The 23,517-nt window shown below is 38.5% G+C and overlaps 1 protein-coding gene across 1 annotated transcript in view; it reads right to left on the minus strand.

Annotated features, from left to right (window-relative positions):
- The window catches only part of TMTC2 (transmembrane O-mannosyltransferase targeting cadherins 2), a 255,769-nt gene that overhangs the window by 104,023 nt on the left and 128,229 nt on the right, over positions 1 to 23,517 (minus strand). The window contains exon 3 of the mRNA XM_065639501.1: positions 2,221 to 3,049. Within this exon, the coding sequence (XP_065495573.1) occupies positions 2,221 to 3,049 (829 nt within the window). The remainder of the gene's footprint in view (positions 1 to 2,220; positions 3,050 to 23,517) is intronic.

Below are 23,517 nucleotides of genomic sequence, written 5' to 3' on the forward strand. Positions count from 1 at the left end.
AGTCCATTGTCTCGCTATCTGAATAGCTTATTTACCACTAGCATACGTAAAACTAAAAAAAAAAAAAAAAAAAAAAGAGGCAAACAAAAATAAATTGTTTTTCCTACGTCAACCTCACTTAATTACTGAAGAGTAGTTTGAATAGTTGATCTGCTAATGCTTTGGCGGGACTGGCAGCCAGTCTAGTCCAGTCAGGCTTGCCTGATTGTATGAGAAATACAAAATAAAATTAGCATAGTCAAAGCCAAGGATAATCTAGGAAGTATTCACAATAATGAATAGAGTTGGGTGACAGGTTGCTTTAGCTGGGAGTTTCTGATACCCAGCCTTGTTACAACATGTGTGGGCTAGTAAATATTCAGCAGAAGTTTAACAAGATATTTTAAGATTTTAAGTCAGCTCAGTCATGTCTACATCACGACACTGACATGCTGTCTTCGCTTTTGCATATCTTACAAGAAACTTAATATCAGCTTATATGGCAAGAAATCAGACAATCATCTAAACATAAGTCTGTGCATGCTGAGACGTATATGATGAAAATAATCTGTCTTGTATCCTGGGAGCATAATACCCAGTAGTCTAATTTTCAGACAACACTGCAGCCCATCGTACTATTGAACAAAACCTAGAATTATATTATTTTTTTTTTTAATCACAAAAACTGGCTGAATACAAGCAGACAACTATTAACGCAGTCTAGGATACCTGAGGATCTCCCCCTAAGGACAAAAATGGAACATACATTAACTGTTTAATCAAGTGCACACACACTCTTTTCTTCACAAGGAATGCCAATGTTTTAATGCAAGCTTTATATTGTCACTAAACTGGTACGTCTCACAGCATCACGTGATCACTCTGGTGTGCTGTCTCGCTATTCAGTTACTTCTCTTTATTTCTTGTCCTCCTGCTCTAGTTTTGAAAAAAAGTAAAAGAAATGGGATGCGCTTGCACACAGCAAAATGTCACTTACTGCAGCAACAAGTTTAATAATTGCACCTTGGGTGACAAGGCAAATAAAGAAGAGTTACAAAATACAATTACGATTGACAAGCTATTCTAATGCTACTTTGCAAGGCATCTTATCTGCTAAATCTACATTTTCACTCCCTTTCACTCACAGTAACACCTGCATTTACCTCTTACTATCACAGTTTTTAGACTACGGCATGATAACCGTCTAACCGAGCAGTAACACTGCCATCAGGAGATGACTTTGCATCATATAACAGACTTCTGAGCAGAGAACTGGAAAAACTCAAGTGCAATATGTTCAAGTGCTGTCAAATTTTTCTTTCACGGAAAGGCAAAGCAATCAAGTGATCCCTTCTCACTTCTGATGAATTGTGAATAATAAAGGCTTAGTCAACGCCTACACCGCACTCACAGGTGGTATTTTGACCATTCTGATATAAATTTGCTCGTGTGCCAAGAGCAGCACAGCCAAGCAGTGCTGAGTTCAGGATCCAGCTGGATCTGCCATGTATGCTGAAGCCACAGAGCCACAGCTAAACACTGTTACTGAACCCTAAACCAGCCGGTTTACCTCCTGTTTGGACGTGTTTACACTAGCTGTAGTCACATTTCATTACCGCACAGATACAGCGTTTGAGAGAACTAGCTGGGCAATGTTACGAATGCTGACATTTAGACATTAACATAAAGGCACAAGTATTTGACAATAACTCTTTACAGTACTTGTGTGCAGGAGGAACTACAGTCACTCCCTAGGCTGAATAATATGACCTCATTTCCTCATTTTTATTATTTAGCATTGACGTTATTTGCATCACATGAAATAAAAAACAGTACCTCCCTGATGCTGTCCTTTGCTATTTCTTATATTTTCTAGTCATAGACAACAGAACATTCGGTGAACATATGAAAAACCTTCATTAGCAAAATAAATAGCAGACCCCAAATGGAAAATTACCAGGGTGGGGTCTGTAATTCTAATAATGCATCTTTAATTCCAAAATACACAACCAAGATGAATGAAAAAGAAAGTATCCTCTTACCTTGGGGTCTCGTTTTCTACAAGTTAATGCCAAACCTGTAACACCTAATCAAAACACATTCCTGCTTTTCCTCATTTTTTACTTATGTACATATTACTACAGCTTAAAAGGACATTTTCTGAAGTATCCTGATAAAACCAGACAAAGGCAAAGACAGGTAGGAATAAACAAATCATCCACCATAAAGAGCAAAAATTACCTTTAGCAGGGTTTACTTTTATCCCTGACCTATACAGCATCTCCTCATTCTGCCAGTCCCCATTCCTGACAACAGTCTTGAGTCCATAGAAAACAATTAATGCAGCAGTGGAACAAAAAACCAAGTTCTTCAGAAAGCGCTTTTGGGCTTTGACATAAAGGGCCCTGACACCTACTGTAACCAGCAGGCAGAAGCCCATACTAGGAACATATAGCACACGCTCTGCTATTACAAAGCCAACATAGAAAAATAGGTTTGTGGCAGGAACAAAGGGCACTATTAACAAAGACAGAGACAGAACGACAATGTTCTCAGTTGAAGGAAGCTGCCGTCTCTGCACGTCATGCTTTTTTATACCATTCTCTTCTTTTGATCCAAAGCTTGACTTCACCTCCAGTGTCTTGTACTCCATCTCTGAGTGGCAGCTGTGCCCATTAGCGTTCTGCTTGCCGTTCATTACAGCTCTCCCATTGCATTCTCGCTCATCGCTGGAGCCCCTCAAGCTGAAGCAGGCAAGGAGGACGAGTCCAGCATAGAAGGCCACAGTGTGTAGATTCCTCCAGTCGCTGACTGCTTTCAGAAGAGGCACGGCGTCCATAGACCAGTCAAAGCTGAGGGTATCTGGGCACAGCAACAGCCAGAGGTTCTTGGTTGGCAGATAAAAGAAGGTCAGCGTACGCGTGAGGAAACTGTCTGAGTCAGCTGCTGGATTGTCAGAATTGGAAAAACTTGGGGGCTTGTTGCCCATCCAGTACAAGCGGACACCCAGCAGTGCAGTCCCCCAGGAGGTCAATAAGCCAATGCTGAAGAAGAGGGTCAAATTCTTTCTCTGAAAGAAAAGAGGAAAAAAAAAATCAACAAACAATCAGTATAAATCAACACCAGGTGTTTAATTCTGTAAATTACAAACAAAAGGAAGCAAGAAATATCTGATACAACTTTCTTTTTGGTAGTGGCATCAAGCACTATAGTTCTTGGTCTCTGACATTTGGATCACAAAATGTTGGGGTATGATGTCGACCATAGACTAAACAAAACAGCTCTTTCATTTAAGCTGTATCAGCCCTGTATCAGAGTCAAGCCTTTAAAGATGTTAGGGCGGTCAGTCCTTGCTTAAGATCTAGTTGTGAAACCCTTTGTAAACTCTTTATTTTAGAGGAATTCATGGAACCTCACAACAGTTCTTACATAACCTCCCGAATCCTTCCTTTGCTCCTGGCAGTGACCAAAACACCAGTTTGCCTTAAGTATTTTTAAAGAATTCTCCAGTTCCATTTCCCTAATTAAAGTCTCTCCTAAGTATTTCATCTGAGAACCAATAAACTTTCCAAGAAGGCAAGAGAGGAAAACAGACACGGATTCCATGTTTAGGTCTTCCAATTCCAACTTATTAACTACAGTGATCACTTTGAGCTTCCAGATATGCCTACTAGTGAAAGCCCCACTTCATTTTGCATCTCACAGCCAAGGAATATATATCTTTTTTTCAAGCACACCATATTAAATAAGTGCTCTAAAACCTTGCATATCTTGATGACCACCTAAATAACATTATGTGAAGCATGCAGCTGTCTCCACCTACCCATGTCGTCATGCTAGCAACTTGAAGAACCTCCACTTTTTTACGGAATAACTCCACATTTGTCAGCTGGAGCTGATTGTTGGGTTCCCCTCCGCTGCATTCGAAAGCACTTACTTATTCAAATGCTTGCAGAAACACACCATTTCTGCCTAAATGAGAATCAGGAAGCAAGATTTTCTCACCAATTTCTAGGACTGATGAGCTTAAGTTGTGCTTTCAATTACATGGGTGCCCTAAATGAAAGCTGTTTTGGATTACTCTCTCTTTGCAGAAGAATCTGTAAAAGCTAAATTATACGTATTTTTATATTTCAATTTCTCAGATGTCTTTTATAAGAAAAACTATTTGCCAAATAGCACCAGATACGATATAAGCACTTTGATAATCTTTCCCTCCATTATTACAAAGAATTATTTGTCAATCATTTTTCATTTTATTAGGTCTGTTTTTTCCATCTTACACTACATATTCTTGGGATGATTATTCAATGTTTCCTCAGTTATTCAGAAGCAAGATCACACACTGGTATGTTTTATCGTATTTCTTTCAAACAGCCCCTTAAAATCACGAAATACAGATGAATGTGCTGCTCCATTTTAGGTCAATTATTAATAGTTTTCTAGCATCAGGTTACTGATGTTCCAGTAACAGACATGGTCTAGTCATCATACTTTATCTCACTAACTCATGAAGAAATGTATTGCTTTTCATATTTTTATGGAGTTTCTCCTTGTGAAGTTTAAAATATTTAATGGCAGTTAGACTAATTCAAAGAACTCAATGGAGGCATTAGTAGGGAACAAACAAATTTATAATAAGAATATTTATGTAGTTGTATCAGAATCACCTAAAAATGTTGTCTCTTTTTATACACAAAGCAAAGCCTGAGTTCACATATTTCGTTTGCCATATTAATTCCTGTTTGATTTATTAGGTTTTGTATATTTCTATATCCTGGAAAATCAACAATTTTTTGGTAATAAATGAATCAAAAACCACATCTACACTTTACGATGAATATATTCCCTGAAAAGCCTACTGTAACAATCTACTTTTATTTGTAAACTGGATAATACTTCACAACTCATCTCAGATACTGTTTAATCCGTGCCGGCCAGGACTGTTTAAATGCTTCTAATGTTATAAAGCTGTGTGAACTGGTTACCACCAAAACTCCTAAGTTTATATTTGGAATAAAACGATTATTCAGATTCCATGGATTTGCATATATGCCCTCATTGTAAAACCTATGTCCCTGGTTCAACCTGTCCTTTCATTCCTGTCACATTTTGCTACATGAAAATTTCTCTGCCCACTCCTCTGGCTCAATTATTTTCACAATTGTTTCCTTCAGATGTGCATATAAACAACTCTCAAATGTTAAATGTAATTTTTTTTTGCTCATTTTATACACCCTTCTACAGTTCCTTAAGAGGAGGCTGCTTAGAGAGAAAGAGGCTGAGAAGTGGAAGATGGTTTTGTTCATTTGTTTGTCTGTTTTAATTAAAAATTCAGAGCAGGTCTTTGCTGGAGGGCTATATGCCACTTGCAAGATTAAGACACCCCAAATACTAAGCAAGTGAAACTTGATTAACAGATGAGAAGTGAGCTTTCATGGATTGCTTAGACTGCTTTGTTATTTTGTTAACACTTAAAACCAGGAGAAAATCTCCCTTTCCTAAAGATGGAACAATTGTGCTTTTTAATTAAATGCTGAGAAAGTTCACATTAGAAAATTCTTTGACAAAACTGTGCGAGAGCAGATATGCCATTCCTGGTGGATAATGGAGAAACTTGCTAAAAACTTTCAGATCTTCATGCATCATAAAAGAGCAACAATGAAAAGCTCACCTCTTGCTCCAAGCCCTAGAATGCAAACAATCTGCACCTCAGAGCTAATCCATCCTCACTGCTGGAGTAACTATTTGCAGACTTCCTTTAAAGCTTAAATTTAAGATCTGTAAGGTCTGAATCCTCACACTTCCTGGTTCTACAAAGAATACAACAAATCTCCATGCAGTATTGTGTTTCATGCTTTAACAAAAAATCCTTTTTTTTTTTTTTTTTTTTTTTAACACCAGCATCAAATGAGGTATCTAAGCATTCACTCATGGAGCGCAGAGATAACCGAGTAGGTGGTTTTCCACACCAGCACATCTGTTCATCATGCTGTGAAATACTAGTTAACTAGAAAAGGAGCTTTGGTGGATGCTTTAGCTTAATTAACTGACTACACGAGTGGAGTGCAAATATCCTCTTGTTGCCTCGGACGCAAATGCTATGCGTCCTTCCCCGGAAACTATTTGAGACATGGATCTTCTCAAAAGTCAGTAGCTTTATATCTTTTTAAAATTAACTACACATTAACTAGAGCTACCAATAACCTACGTAATGCTGACATGCCATTGTGAATTTTCAGATTTCAGAGCAGATCGTCTGGACTCAGTCTGAAACCAAGAATAAAACTGTTCCTAATACTTAAACTTCCATCACAAAAGTTTAAAGTAGGATGCCTTTTAAAACAAACAAACAAACAAACAAACACCACATATGGATACTGCTGACTCAGAAGAGGAATGACAAACTCATTCCCCTTCTTTTCTCTCTCAACACTCAAGACGTCTGCACAGATTTTATCCCTCTGTACAAACATAGTCAGAGAAAATTAGAAAGGTTTAGCTCCCATTTGCTTTTCCTTCCAGGCTTTGTACAGCAAACCAAAGGAAAAAAAAGAAACACTGGCTACAGCAATTTATTAAAATTAAATACTATAATCAGTTCCTCAGCAGACTTCTGCCTGCAAAGAAAGTGATTTCAAAATGAACTCTGCTCAGACAAGCACTTTCACCAGCAACTCTTCCTCTGAGCCTCCAGACAGCCTGTGCTCCCCTGACCGTGCACATGTAGCATAGGCCAGCAGCAGGAATAGATCCTCTGTAATGCTTGGCAGAAGGGATTTGGATTACTATACTCATGAGTCCTAATCCAGCCCATCTGCCATATGTTTTGACACCCCCATAAATTCTCTTACCTTTCATAAGTAGTCGTTTTCATCTGGGGAAAAAATGAGCACTGATTTAGATCAGATTTAATATCTCTCCTGCCCACTAACAGTCAAGTACCACCACTGCAATTTTAGTGTTTGTGACTGCATAAAACTTTTTCATCTCCCTACCAAAATCCATCTGCATGACCCACCCACATTGCACATTTACCTTGTATTAAATCCTAATTCCTCACTCCATTATACTGCTCTTAAATAAGGCACTGCAGCAGATTTCTTGATTGGGCAGGTCCTGCCAAAGCTCCATCATCACCTAAGCGGTATCCAAAGTGTTTTCAAAAGACACTATTCTTTTAACCTCACCTTGTCCATTTCACAAAGCAGTGTTAAAATATGGCATGTGGTCAACACAGTCAAATCATATAAAAAAAATCACAGTCAAAATCACCTGGCTAACCACGCACAAAATGCTATTTTTAGAACTCAGGAAATGCAGAAAAGAAGGTGGTTAAGTCACCAGGCATTACTCACAGAAGCTTCTTTTCAGCCAAGGCTGAGCTGAACTAGAGTTCAAAACGTAACCACACCAGGGATGAAGGTATTTGCTCCAAGCCCTGGTGGGTCGTAGCACTGAGCTGGAAGTGGCCTTTACTGCTCCCTCTCCACCTGCCCGGTTTGCTCCTGCTCACGTGATCCACCAGATGAGCTTCACTCATTGACAGAAGCGATACCACAACAGCTGGCCTGAAGGTCTGCTTTTCCTCTCAGTTGGAACTCTTGCCTTTAGTTTATCCCGTATTTTGATCAATTAAATGTCGTTTACTTCTAGTGTTGTGAACCTGCACAATTCTTCCTCAACAAGGAAGTCAGTGCACTCATAAAACAGCTGAAGGTTACATGTATATATTTTTATTGCAATTAGCAAGTAGCACAAGCTAGGCAGTCCTTATTGCTATTTACTTGCCTTACTAAAATTTAAATTGAGTTATAAATACTGGCATTTAGAATTACCCAAAGTGTTCTTCTAAAATCTTTAATACTTTAATATGAATCTTTAAATTAATAAACAAAACACCACCAACCTCTAATCTCTCAGCTGAAGAAAGTTATGAAGACTACAGGGGAAAAGATAAATCCCATTAAGAGCGGAAACTGTATGAATGACTGGAGGTAGTACAAGAGCAGAAGGGACTACATTAGCTTGATAAATCTGTGAGCACAATCAGTGCAACAGAGAAGGCTCTCTCTGAGGATAAGCCTACACAATCAAATGCAGTGTGACAATGGCAAACTATGGATATTTACCCAGGGTTAATCCATCTATCTGCAGAAGCAAGAACTTAACACAGGAGGTTAGAAGCCCACTGGGACCAAAAGACATTCCTGAACTGCCAGACTGCTCAGGAATGATGTCCAGCAGCACTGTTGCCAGCAGACAGGTAGGTAGATGATAAACAGATAGACAGATTAGATAGACAGATAGTCCAACAGTCATTCCTGCATTTCATTTAGCAAGCATTGTCTCATTCAAGAGGTTTTGCAGTGAAGGAAGGGTGCTGCACTTTCTGCACTAGGCAAAATGCTGACAGCTCACTGAACATGCAAGTATATTGGAAGGCAGAACTGGAATTCAAAATGATCTTGAAAAAAACAGAGAAATGTTCAGGAAAATAAAAGGCAGGGGCAACTCCAACTGCTTAAAGCTACACAAGTATGAGACGTGGAACAAGTAGCTGGCTCATCTTCAGAGTAGCATCAGGGATTATCACAGATCACAGGCAGCTCTTTTAAACCACTGCTAAAAAGGTAAACACTATACCGAGACTACAGATGAAAGCACACCCTTCAAGATATATGAAGTAATCCTTCTACTCTTCTCAATACCAGTAAATCCTAAAAGTGTCTGGTTCCAGCACAGAACTTTCAGAAATAAATGAAGGAACTGGATAGAGGTCAGAGGAGAGGAATGAGACTGATTAGTGATCTAGAAAAACATGTCCCATGAGGAAAAAATGAAGAACATAAGCTGTTTAGACATGACAGCTGCCTTCTAGTAAATAAATGACTGCTGCAAACAGGAAAGGAATCATCTGTTATCTATATCCATGTCCAAAGGATAAGAATAATAATCTCCAGTTCAAGAAAGTTACCAGGAGACACTTTCTATGCTCAATATAGGGATGCACTGGAAAGAATTGCCGTGAAGGTTGGCTCTATGCTGCCTTAAAGAACAGATTAAATGTGTAACTTGTAGGAAATACAGAAGTATTGTTGGTTTTTAGGGACAGTAAGATGCACCATATGGCCTCTTGAGGTAACTTCTAGGCATAACTTCCTGTGATATCACAACAGTATCATCAGCATTCCTACTGAAAAGCAGCACACTTTCTTTCTGGAAACGTTTTCTCTTTGCGACCTTTAAAAATATAACCCATCCATGCTCTGGTCATTTCTGCATTAAGTACTAAAGCTCCCTGAAATCCTACTTTGTCTTAAAATTTGCTTCACTTCCCTCCAACTCAGGCAAAATGTTAGCTAAGACGATCTTCATTTTGTTTGCCCAGTCACATTAGCATTTTCTGAACATTTCTAAAATGCACTTCTCAGAAACTAACACCTCTTCTGGTTTTTTTTTTCCCCAATTGTTGCAAGTACAAATCCATGCCATTTTCTCTAATAAAAAACCCCCTCAATCAAATATACTAAAGCCTTGAACCCTTCATCCATCCATCAATTCAAAGGTGATCACTGCCCATTTCTGCCCTTAAGACTTGCATCCTAGAACATGTCTTACAACTGCCGTGTATGAATACCTCTGCAAAGTTTAAAAAAAATCTGAAAAGATTTATAGAAAACAATCTGGGAGAGTCAATGAATTATTTCTAACCTGGTCAAGATAATGTCAAAATTATGTTTTTTTTCTTGCTGCATTCCCTCTTCTGCCCTCCTTGTCTTCTCCATGAGCATTCTTCTACTCCCAGATATATGCATACATGATATTGTAAAAATAAATAATAAAACACACAAAACCCCTGATATTTTGTGTTGAGAGCTTTAGTGCAACATCAAACAATGTAAATATTGGTTTCTATTTGCTATAAAAATAATAATAATAATTCAAGCTTTCTGGTTGGTAGAATAGTGCCATTGACGTCAGCATTTATGCAAGTTAATGGCCAAATTTCAACTCACCCAGTGAAAATGCTGACAGCAATATTGACCCAAAAAGTTGGTACTAGAATGTTATAACTTCTTGGTAACACACAAGATATAAAAAAGGAGCTAAGGAAAAAAAGAGTAAAAGTAAATAGTTCATCTAAGACTTCGCAAAAAGCTAGTAGCATACATAATGAGACAAAAATCATGCTTGAAATTTTAAAAACTTGTTATTATCAGCATGCCAAGAAACCCAACCAGCACACAAAATTGCACAGAGCAATTCATGTAAGTTCAAAGGGAACCACTGGAAAATTCCATCTGTGTAAAACAGCAGCAGTTCGCCTCCGCTGTGCGGACTGCAAGGACACACGGGACAGTCTCAGAGGAGAGCGGCACCAGCACGACCCAGCGCTGTGCTGGAGCAACTCGGTGAGGGGACCTGCAGGTCCCTGAGGAGAAGCAAAGCTTTGCCCAGGTCCTCCTGGGAAGGCAAAGGCCGTACCTGCTGCACAGCCGGGCTGCCCTCTCGAGTGACGAACACACCTGAAAATGAGTACCCAAGGCTGAGGCCCACCGTGTCATTTGTGTCTCCTACACCACACGAAGTAAACCTGACCTGACCAGGCTTTCCGACTACTCAACCTGTACAAAGTGTTGGCAACTTACTAAAGGCCTGCTCACCTGAACAGATGGAGACGCATTTTTTCTTCTAAAGGAAGCTTGTTCTGCTCTTCTGTACAACACACAGGCACGCTTAAGGAAAAAGGAAGCAAAGTATAAAATGGCTCTTAGAGCACATACTGCATCCTACCTATAAACCTACCACCAGAAATTATTATTTCACATTTCCTACACTAATAGGATGGCAATAAAGGAAAATTAAAGCCTAAGACATGGTTTAATATGCAGTGGGAGAAAAACACATGCAGTATAAAAATGCAAATAGACACATACTTTTTAAATGACTAATGCAAATAGAAGTGAATTTTATGAGCAAAAAAAATGTTGTTTAATCTTAGATTAAGCCTCTGGCAATGACTAAGCAACTTTATCAATACAGTAGGAGGAAGTCACCAATAACCAATTTCTGCACATGGAGTAAATATCAAGTTGGTTCCAGTTTTAACACAACAACCTGTCTAGATGTAATCGAAATCCATCAGCTGGAAATCCACTGAGTTACAAAAGTCCATTTCTACAGTGGATAACAAGCAACATCTTCTGTGGTTTTTTGTTTTTTCCTTCACCAACTGAAAAACTGAGGTGTTTTGTTTGTTTTATTTGAACATTTAAAATATAGTACAAGCAGCAAATTTATCTTGAAATTATATTCATAACAAATAAAATAGATTACAAATTTGAACACTTAATTATAATTCTTCTAGTAAAGTAAAGCTTATACACCTACAACATTTTCAAAGAGAAATACAAATAATATTGAAAATCCACATGAAATATAAAACCTGCTTATCAACTCAGAAGGTGCTTTATAGTATCAAGAAAGATTCACTTAGGATCATACAAGTAGCCATTTATTTCCTTAAAAAAATAATATTTAAAGCTGATTTTGGTGCAGATATTTTATTTTCAGACCTACTGGTTCAGCAAGATAGGGAAAAAAAATTGCTAAGTGACTCAGAACCTGTCTGTGTGACAAACTGTATACAAGGCTATGTTGTGACTAAAAAAATTATTTAAAGAAATCCCACCCTCCTTCTACACCCACCCACCAAACGCATCTTTTTATGAGGTGGTACAAGAAGATGGCCAAAAGGCACTCACAGGTAGTGCAACTCTTACGCTTGAAGTCAGTACGTTTAGAAGGAAGAATAAATTTCACACTATCAGCCACTTGTCATTTTTTTCAGACGCCTTGCTTATTATAAATAACAGCCTAAAGGACGTCTCCTATGCTCTGGATGCAATCTCTATGTAATTACTACTTATTCTGTGCTACAATAGCATCATGTTTCAAACAATGGGAACCACAAAGAACTGGAGAAGCTAAAGGCAACGCAGCAACGACAATCAATTTTGGAAAGCCTTCAGAAAAGTGACTTGGAGTGAGAACTATGTACCTTTGAGATTCAAAGTCATCACCAACAGCAGATGAAAGGTAATTCAAAGCAAATGCTAACAAATAGTAGGTCACCACCATTAACGAAAAACTCAGTTTCCAAATCTACTGACAGGAACTCCTCTCATACTCCTAGTCAAAACAAATAGTGTGAAGCACAACTACATGACTCCTTTGCCATCTAATCTAGTCTTGCCTCCCATGTAGCTAACCAGGTGGCTATGAAGCACTGGCAATAAAATTCTGGAGATATATGCTTGGATGTTTGAAGAACAACACATTGGCGGGGGAAAAAAAAACAATTTAGTAAAGAAATCAAACGAACAACCTTTTTAAAACCTGACCAGTAAGTGCTGCAATCTCAGAGAAGCAAGACTGAGAAAATTAACATTTTAATAACAATTTAATTTGTTCCTCTTTTTCATTAGAACAAGTTAGTCTCTTATAGAATCAGTTATTCTCAAAAAATAATTTGAAGAAGAGAGAGTTTGCTATGTCCTATATTAATTATTGGGGAAGTTTTTTTGTATTCATTCCCTATTGAATACACTAAATAGAAATGGGAAAGAATACCTATTAGAAAATGAACAGAGACAGAACAAATTAAACATTTGCAGCAAATAGCACTGGCTAGCTACATAAGCAATCAGTACCCAATGAGAGCAGAGTGTTGCAAAGATATCACAGGAATAGAAATGCACAAATATAAGAATATTTAGCCAATAATAAAAGCTGCAAATACTTCAATAGAATATTTCCTCAAAAGTATGTTTGACAAAAATAGAATACCTTGAATGGGACGTCCTCTATCTCATTTCCCTACATATGAAATACAAAGAAAATATGTATTTTTTTAATATTAGCATTAGTTTTTCCTGCTCTTAGTCTTGATGCCTTTTTAAGAGGTATATAAAAGGATATTTAAGCATAGCCCTTTTAAAAACACGAATTGCATTACTAGGGTCTGATCCGGAGACAGAGCTAAAGGTAAAGCAATTACTGACCTCAGTAATGCAAAACCAAATCGTTAATAATCCAACTAAAGAGAGATGAAAAATGGTGAAGCAGAATATGGTTGACAAAACTTACTTCATGTCATGGGACTGTAATTGACATGGTGACTCATTCCTCTCCATTAAGCTAATGTGAAGAAATGAGGCAGTTAGCAACCTCCTGTGAACCAATACCAAGATACTTCTCAACCAAACTATTGGGGTGAAGTATTTTAAAGAGGTCAATTACTGATACTGTAAGAGGTATGCTGAAGCCCCTTAACCCATTACATTAAACTTACTTGAAAGCCTGCACAGTTATTTTCTTTAGCTTAAAATAAGATCTTTTATATTTCCCACTAGGCAGTGATCTGTGGTCAGATCAGTTTAGCTGTAAACCAATCTAGCACCTCTGAAGGAAATGAAAAAAAAATATTCTCTTAGAAGAAATTAAGAAATTTATTTTTTGTTAAATACATTCAGCACCATTATCAAAACATTTGCTTTAAATAAGCTTCTCAGCTTTTTGGATGAAACAAAGGAGGAAGAAATAAAAACTGTGCAAATGGAAATCATTCTGCCTGCACATACTCATCTATATTCACATACGCATGCACAAAGAGCCTTCCTTATTAATTCCTGGTTTGTAGGCCCACTGTATTGCAAAGATATTTCAGGCATCGAGGAAATAAATGCAATAGTCTTTCCTGAGCGTGGTCCTGGTGCAAACAGACAGCCATTATAAAATTCATTCCAGTCTCATTAATGAGCAAAGTTTGGAAGTGCAGCATTTTGGAGCCATAAAGAGATGATTTATAATGAGACTTCACTCAGTGGGAAGGCCGAAGTACAGCAGTTCTCTCTCCAAGTTATCATAATAGAAAGCCATTTAATGAGTGTGGGATTTCTTCAAGAATTCAAAAAAGACAGGATTTGGAAGAGGATGTGTTACATTATGCAGACACCCACGTCACTGAACATTTCTGCTACACTAAAACCGTCAAAATAAAAATCCTCAAAGTTCCTCCTATTTTGAGCGTTTGACTTGTTTTTAATAAGCGCTTTCAAATGCAAAAGACAGATTTGTAGAGATTAGAATCAGCATAATTCAGTATAAAAAAGTTAGCAAGGTTTGGTGAAACTAAACTAGGTTGCCTAAGATCAGGCACTCCATTGAAAAAATCGTGCCCTGAAGCAAGACACTGGCTGGCAAAGCAACAACAGAAGAGCAGAGAGGCAACTTTCCTCAGCAAACCCAGCAGAACCTGTGGCGCTTACCTGCCTCCCTACAGCACCCTCCCCTTCAGGGGAGCACTGAGCATGATGGTAACCCAAATTTAATTGCGCACCAACCTGAGACCTCCCCTTAACCCAGTCCAGATGAAAGCTACACCCAGCCCCCAAAAATGGCTTTAAAAAGAAAATAAATTTCACTAATGCATAAACACAATCTTCATACATACATTGGGCACATAAGGGCTTTCCATCTTAGAAATTAATCACCTGGCTTAGAGGTCACATTATTGAGTTTGCTAATGGAGGATGGCAGTAGGAAGAAGACAATGGACCAGAGCATGCCAGACTTCTTAAAATCAAAGTGCAGGCATAACTGGACTAACACTCAGAACACATTTATTGTCTAACTAGTAAATTGAGACTGTGGCTTCTTCACAATATGACAATTTAGACAGCAATGCCACTTTGGGAACTTTTGTTTGTTTTCTTATAGTTTTCAAGGTGATCAGCTCCTTGCACGAAGTGACATTGCGTCAGTGGAACGGAGGGAACAGCGTGTGGGGGCGGAAGGCTGAAGGGAGCTGTGCGACTTTGTTAAGCCATGACTGCCACCAAAGACGCCCATCAAACCATGACTTCCAAGAACAACACTAGGACAGCTGCACTCTTGACATGCATTGTAGCAACACACACACATCCCCACTTCTTCAGCAAATTGAGACTTGTAATGGTAATACTTACATGGGAGTAGTTACAACTATTATACCTTAGGTACTAACATTTTGTTTGTCTAAGTCTTGAAAAAAAACCCTAAAGTTCCACCAAACATAAGATGCATAACTTACATTAAAACAAGAAGTCCTCAAGCCATCATGCTCAAAGAATGATTACACAGCCATAAAATTCCCTCCTGCCTGGCATTCTTAAAAACGTCTATTCTACACAAGCTGCTTGTTTTCAAGTTCAGTATGTAAGTTACCCAGATGTCATGCTAGTAAAGGTGCAAACTCCTTAATCATGCAGAAAGCTGTGCAATACGTTTCCTTATCCCTTAGAATTGTGCACATCTTCAGCTCCTTGATAATCTTCAGATAGTAACTTCACTGCTACTGTTCGGCCTCTGCTTCAACCATCTGCCCCACCCACAGATCCACCACCAGCTCATCATTCTCCTGTCAAAAGCACCTTAAGATTCCCTCTTAAACCTTCTCCCTCGTGGATGGAATAGCTATCCTCAAATAGCCCCAGAAAGTGGAGATTCTTCCAAAGTTTTGCTCCAAGTACTATGACAAAACGCACCTGATATCACATGAAGATCTAGATGCTTCTTCTGTCACCAGTTCTGACACAGATATGTTGAATTATATTAAGCAGATTGCTTAACCACTTTCTGTCTCCTTTTGCTGTAATCCTTCCCTACTGCCTCTAAATTCATATATTATGTTTGGAAAAGTAGCAAGAGTTTGTAACGATGTTTTTTATGGTAGATAAGAAGGTTCTGGTCCCTTGTAAGTGACAATTATACAAATAATTAAGCACCACAGACAGTAGTAACTTTTTCTACTATAAGATCTGGAAAATTTCCTCTAACATGCTTCTGCTGCACGTATATTTAACATAAGTAATAGTTTTCAATGATTTTACTTCGATCTTTCTTCATCCTTAACTCCTTTTACTATTTGCTTCTGCCACATACTACACTGAAATGCAATGGTGCCTTTGGAAATGGTGTCCACCTTTGTGCCTAATGTCTCGTAAAACGAGCCAACAGTGCATCTTGGGAAGCCCAAGTACAACATCATCTACCACTTATTCTTACAGAGTTTTATGATTTACATAACGCAAGTAGACATATACAGCACAAGTCCAGCTAAAGTGAGGTTGTAGCCTTTAGCTGACAGTTTCAGCTGCTACTCTACCACAAAGAAATTGATTTGAAAGAATTAATCAGTATTGAACCACCATCAGCTACCTTGTTTGCCAGAATCTTACTAAGAAAAAGACAAAAGACTTATTGTTCTTACATATGAGTGAGATGAGGTATGGAGAGACAACATCTCTTTTATTAGAGCAAGCAATATAGCTACAAAAACATACATGTTATAATTGGAAAAAAATAGCCCCAAAATGGGCAGCTAGTCTAATACGAGATATTACCTCTTCCAATAAAATGTGATATTTTTTTACCATCATAGTGACAATTATACTAGTGCTGCTTGCTATTAAGGAAGAAAAAAGTCTAGAGAAGTGAAAGCAATTTTAGCTACCAAAAAAAAGAATAGTATCTTAATTGCATAGTTTTCAGGTAAAGTGTGCAAAACAGAAATGAAAGACACTAGGAGTTTGGTCTCTTCTTCATATACAGCGCTTCTATCTATTCTTGCCTCACACGGGAATGTCGAAAATAATCCCAGAAGTCTCTTTCCTTTAAAATAAAATAATGTTGAACAGGGAAATTTCAGACAGCTGTTTCTCCATTAGTGATGGAAAGACATGGGGTTAAAAGGTATAAATATGCTGGGAATGGAAGGAAATCTCACAAGTAAGAGAAATCTGTAAGTTAAGAGAGAAACAAAGATCAGAAACGAAGAGAAGAAAGGAGCAATGACACAGACATAAAGGAGAACGGTAATGAGTTAAAATAAGAAATTCGAGTTCTTATCCTTTCCTTTCCCAAACAGAAAGATAGGATTTGAAATTAAATGGGTGGTGAGGTGGAAGGGTGCCCAAAAATCTTCAATAGTACAGCTATTCAAAATAAATCACAAAGGAAAGGGAGACTGAAATAAATTTGAACAGGAGAACAAAACCAGAAAGACAACTTTCTTGGTTTGAGAAACTATTGTCACTGTTGTGAGCCTTCTTCCTTCTGTCTTCTCCCTTCTCCTTGTCTTTGAATTGCAAATATCTGCTATCAGTGTGGTTGCCAGCAACTCCAATTTGGCCAGGTCTCAGTCTTTTAAAATAGAGTCAAACTGTGCCTCTCCTGTATGGGTACCGCAGCACTCAACATGATGAGATTCTCCTACTGCCAGATCCCTTCCACCTATGAAGCTATTATAGAAACCTGCGCAGTCACTAAAAAAACTGGTTCCAGAGGAGACTACCGCAGATCTAGGGGGAAAATAGAAAAAGGGGATCACTACAACTAGTACTAAAGTGCCAAGACTCCTAGCCAACAGTGCATATATATTTTTATTTATTTATTTTTTAATACACTTCCCTCTGCGGGTGGGGCAGCCACTGTGGCACATATATCCTTTGGTGTGTTGAGGGTTTATACTGTACCCTTTTTTGCCCAATTTCCTAATGAGGACATGACTGATTTCCATCTAGTGAATTCCAAACTTCCTTTTACGCACAGAATTCTGTCTCAGGAGGAATCAGCATGGCAGGGTACCCGGGATTTTTTAGCATTATGCACCCTGAGATATCACAGAAAGAGACTTACCACGCTCAATTGATTTTCAAGACAGCAAGTAGGCTCCAAAAAGTCAGAAGTTGTTAATCATTTACACATTTCTCAACTTTGCCAATCAATGCAGCAAATACATTTCTTGACCTTGCTTGGAGAAAAAATGAGGATAACCTTTAAAGACTAGGAGTACTCACTCATTATGGATTTATCTGGCCAGCAATATTCATTACAGTAATGAAAAATTTGACTGAAAAGGCTAACATTTTAAAACTACAAGCTCCCAGTTTCATTAAAATTCCTTCTTATCTGCACAAGAACATAAAAATCATTAACCAAAATACATGCAGGGATAGAAATGACAACTGCTAAATTTTTCAGGAGTCCCTCTGAAGGGACCTTGACATTTTTCCAGTTATTAAAAATTACATTTTCCACAATTCACATATCTAAATAGGAATTAAACTGTAAAGACTCCCCTGTAGTTGTATTTGTACTTCTCTGAAACAAACTGGTTTAGTATTGATGGGTTGTTTGTCTGAAGTGATTTCTGAGATTAATGTTTCTAATGTTAAACTGATGAAAATCATGAAAATGATAAAAACATCACAATCCTGAAAACTCCAGTGACTCCATTTTCAAGCGTCAACATCTTAAATGTTTGAAAGTGAAATGCCTTAAGGATGGACTCCACAAAAACCAACACTCCAGGCAAAATTATGTCTATGTTAGTCTGTAAAAAATGCCAGTTAATTTCTTAGAAACCTTACTCCAGTCTCAAATTCACAAATGGAAAAATGGGACAGTTTGACCTTTTTTTTTTTTTTAGAAAACAATATATTTTCCTTCCTTTTGCTCACTGACTTTCCAGAATCATGGAGATGTCCTCCTTTTCAAGAGAAAACAAGAACTTCCACATTTCAGTTTGTATTTGTTATCTGTATTTGTTACGACAGACCCCAGACTATACATACATTTTCCTCCTAAGACTGTCATTTTCTTTTCTCAAAGTTGACCAATTCTGCATGCAATGTAATGATTAGGGTCCCAGTTGACAACAATGAGCATGAGAAGGCATGACTTGAGTCTTTTGTTTTGGAGGACACCTAAGCTCTGGTATCTCATTGATAGTAATTACTTTAGTACCTATTAGAGCACATACTCATTGCACAGAGCTCACAGTGCACACGGCAGCCCCAGTGTGCTAAAGCACAAGCAGCACCAAGCACTTTGAGATCCTGACGGCGCAGATGTAACAGTGGGTGATATATACAGACCTGGACAGGCTTTAGAAGAGATCTACACGTAAACTTGTCAATGTATGCCTAAAAGCAGCTGCTTAAGGATGGTGTCAAGGGACCCTGTTCAACTGCAGGTGACAAACAACCAGGATCTGAAACCCCACCTTTCAGACTTGGGCAAATGTGATAACTTAGAATCAACTGTGCCCCTTAGTCCTCCTCTGCACCTTGGCCCAAGCGCCTGTGTGAAAGGTTTACATACTTTCCACATACTACAAGTATAAACTAAAGGGGATTTAAACCAACAGTTAAATTATGAAGAACACCTCCTACTGCCTGCAGCCGACCTCCCCTGGACAGGAGCATTAACGGCTGGGGCTGACCTCACTCCTGCCAAACCCACAGTCAGTCTTTGAATCATGTCACAGAAATAACTGGAAGGCTAGAAAACACACTTCGTTTTAATTTTTGTTATTTGCTTTCTGAAATCCCCTATTAAAAAGGTTTACATTCTTAAGCACTGGCCAAAACCATGAGGAATATGTATACTGGTTTGGTTTTTTTTTTTCCCCTCCATGAAAGCTGAGATTCTCACTGGGACAGATGTTACAAGTGTATAATTCGCTGCTCACAGTTTACAGTATGCGTATGTTTTGCTCAGGGGCTGTGGCTTGTCAGCCAAGTGTTGGGCTGATCGCTTGTCTTACCAGGCGGCTACGCGCTGGTCAAGCGGGATGTTGGGAAGGAGGAGGGAGATGTGCCTGAGAGAGCACCGAACCGCTGCCATGCAGGGGACAACAGGGAAAGCTGGGGGAAGCAATGAGCCACGAGGAAGAGAACAGCGGACTTGAGAAAAGTAGGGAACCAAGTCTCAGAGACAACACGAAGACTTTTCTAGAGACCTACAAGAGATCACAAAGATCCATCTTAACATGGGAAAAATAAGAGGCCCTGCGCTTGCAAGGACAAAATCTACTTTTAAACAGGACTATTTAAGTACGTATCACCCAGCAAATCTCTCTCATGAGATTCTGCTTTAATATTTGCATTACCTATAAAAGTTTTAAAGACTCTTAGCCTATTCTTTTCATGGAAAAGGTCCAGACAAGATATATCTCAGAGCTCTGAGAAGGCATCACCAGCCTAAGGCATAAGGCTTAAAAAGCTGAGAAAACTGACACACCAATTGGAACTGCATGAGGTGCCTTCTTGAAAGTACTGTCAATAAATTATTCTTTGCATATGGAGGTTTGCCTTTGCTCTAAAAAATGTCACTGATCCTGACAGCAAGAAACCTTATTGAATAAAAGGGCAACTTCTCTTTGCATTAACTTTGATTTTCCAAATGGAAAAGATCAACCAACGTACAGCATTTTGCAACTAACAGCAAAAATCTAGCATTCCTCTAAAATCAGGAGCAAAACCAAGCTAGGAGGAAATTTGGCTCCACACTGGTTAGAGAAGAGACTAAATAGAGAGCCCAGAAAGCTGGGCTGTCTTTGCCTGGGGTCTAAACTTGGGTACAGTCCTAGAGAGCTTTCCTCCAGCCCAGGGCTGCAACATGAGGGTGCAGGATGTTAAGTACGCTTGCCTGTGCCCTGCCACTTCCCAACCTGTTTCAATTATCACTTTTTAATCATTCCCTTTGAGGATAGTAACTTGATAACCAATTTGGCTGTGTAGAATTCAACTTCACTACAAAAAAAAAAAAAAAAAGGTACAACCGGAAAGATCCTTAAGTAAATGTCTATTTGCAAGTGGTTCGGCATATCAGGATTAGTTCTAAAAATGTGAGCGTGACAACACTGGCAGCTCCATGAGGAGGTGTGTGGGGAGACAGCAGAAATGTGTATTCAGGTTCTTTAAATCACTGTGGATGAGCACAGAATAATGCAGGACGTCTAAGGACTTTGCAGGAACAAAGTTCTTTCCTGGAAGTGAACAGAGAGGAGGAAAAACGTGCTTGAGTTTTGCCTTTTGAAGGCTACAGTTTGTTCATATTTACCCTGAAACTATCCAAAAGCAGATTTTTATGCCAATTCACGTGTCTTTTGAGTATTTCCTAACTATTTAGAAAGCCAGACAGCAGCGGACCTCCAGCAGGGTAGTATCTAACCTTTCCTGATAATGCAGCTAGTATTGTCAGAAATTTTGCTAACTTCTTAGAGAGTAACTTTTCCTTGTTATCCCACAATTGCAATTCATACAAAACTTGTATTTTAAAATTCCATTAATGCTAAGCATGCTGTCCTCCTATAGCTGTGGCCTGTAAAAGGTTATTTTACAGATCAGCAAGAAGGAAAAGCATATCCTTTGTATGTTAAAATATTGACTTTCAAATTCTGAAAATAAATAAAAATCTAAAGATGTCATATGGCTTGCAAAAATTCCAACACTGTTTATCTCATGTTGTCTCTCTGTGACAACATAACTAGTCCATATGAAAAGGCTTATACAATTGGGAGCATGCTCTAAAGAAAAAAAAAAAACCACACATCGATGAAGACTTCCAGATATTTTTGTATGGTTAGAAAAGGAAAAGAAGCAGTTAAGAAATACTTTATTTCTGAAATTTCATTTAACAAAGACTGTGCTCCAAACAAGTCACTTTAATACACCAGCACAAGTGTGTTTCAGTGCCATCTAGCTAATGCTCAAGGTAACTTGCATCACTACGTAGAGATATTTTTTTCCTGCAAATATGCTTACTTCAATAAAAAACAAATGGGGAGGTGGCACATCGTTTTTGCTTCATATCCATCAGTGTGTTGAAGCATAAAAAACTTGGGTTGCTCTTGAAATACTTGAGCTTTGATGTATTTGTGTGAGGAACTTTGATGTATTTGTGTGAGGAATGTTAAACACGTAACCCTAAAACCCTTTCTGCTGTGACTGAGTTCTTGATCTGGACAGATTCACATGACTGAGTACTTTAAATACTGTTCTTTCAAGTATAAACATATTAGGTGTCATTATGCAACCATTCTGTTCAATTCTTTTGCGCCATACATTAATGGAAGGATTGAGACAAAAAAAAAAAAAAGGAAGAACAAAGAAGGAAGATCATTTCAGCTTGTTTTAGTAAATTGTAAGAATATGGATTTCTAAAGAAAATAGTTTTGTAAAAGCAAGTGAAGATCATATTTTGAAGAGTGGAATACTATGCTTTAAATCCTCTGAAACTTCATTTTGCCTCCTCCATAGAATGGGTTTCCAGATAATAAAAGACATTTGCAGTCTTGACCATGTCATTGTGACTGTGTTAACACCAACTAAAAATGTGCAAGCTTGTTCTGAACTTTAATTAAAATTCTCCAGATTAAAATAATTTGACAGTCTAACACTTCTCTCTCCAGCTCAAAATAGATGTGAGGTAAAATGGTTTCTTTTGACGCAGCAACTTGATTTTATATCCTCTAAAAACCATAACTGAATCATAATAGCTGAGCTTTAAATCCTTCTGGATTGAAAGTGTACCATCCAAACATCTTCAGAACTATCTGAATAGCCAGCATATGCCTCCTAAGACATGCCATTGAAAATCTCAGAAAAGAATAAATGTATAACCAAAAGCATGCTGGTTTTCCTGTACACAGTAACTGCATTTTGGATTGCAAATTGCAAGAGCATGAAAAATGGATAATACCCTTAGCAAAAAAATAATGCAAACCCAAAACTCAGCTAGTCAAGTAAGAAGGGAAAAAAAAAAAAAAAAGTTGCAAAAGCACAAAGTGGAAGGTTGTAGAACATTTTGCCAAGGCCAAATGTAGCTACCTAAAGTTACTCTTCTCCTATTACATAATTTTTCACTATTTAATTCGTTGTGCCTATGTCATTTTTTGATAACACTTAACTAATTCCCCTCCACACACTTGGTAAAAATTTTTCCGATGGTGTAATTGTCAGGTTTCTCAAAGGGCATTGCAAAAACATGTCAGGAAGGGTGTTCTGAAGACTAAGAAATGTCACTGAACAGAACATGGGAGGGATTAAGACACGGCACGGGAACTTGCTCTCGAGCACCTGTGTTTGCTCCAGCTGAGCAGAAGCAGCAGCTAAAATCTGTCTCCAGCAAATCCTGCTTCCCCTGCCACGCCAGGCCCGGCTCTCCCTCCCCTGCCCACCTTCATTCCGGGTGGGATATAGACCCCAGTTCTCTCCTTACCCTTCCCATCTACCATCCCACCTGAGAACTCCCTTGCTGCCAGCTGGTGGGGACACCTCTCTTGGTTGCAGATGGGTATAGCAGGGCTGGGCAAGAGTAACACAAAGAGAAGGAGCTTGGAAGGCACCTGTATGACAGGTGCAGTGCCTGAAGTGAGCCTGAAGAAAAATGTGCTGGTAAATGCATTAAAGATGAGGAGCTTGGAGCAGTGACATTTTGGATGGACTATTCCTGTTCAGACTGGAGAGAAATTTCCAATACTGAAGGCAGAGCGAGCACGCTCGTACAATTAATTGGTAGGGACTGGGCTGGATGCCCTGCTAAAGTAACTATATAAGCACTCTCCCATCCTATGAGACATAAAGACAATCTCCACAACACATAAAGAGACTACACAATTTTTCATAAAATAGATTTCAAGGTTTT

Source organism: Caloenas nicobarica, chromosome 1 (assembly GCF_036013445.1).
Source record: "Caloenas nicobarica isolate bCalNic1 chromosome 1, bCalNic1.hap1, whole genome shotgun sequence".
Classification (NCBI taxonomy): Eukaryota; Metazoa; Chordata; class Aves; order Columbiformes; family Columbidae; genus Caloenas; species Caloenas nicobarica.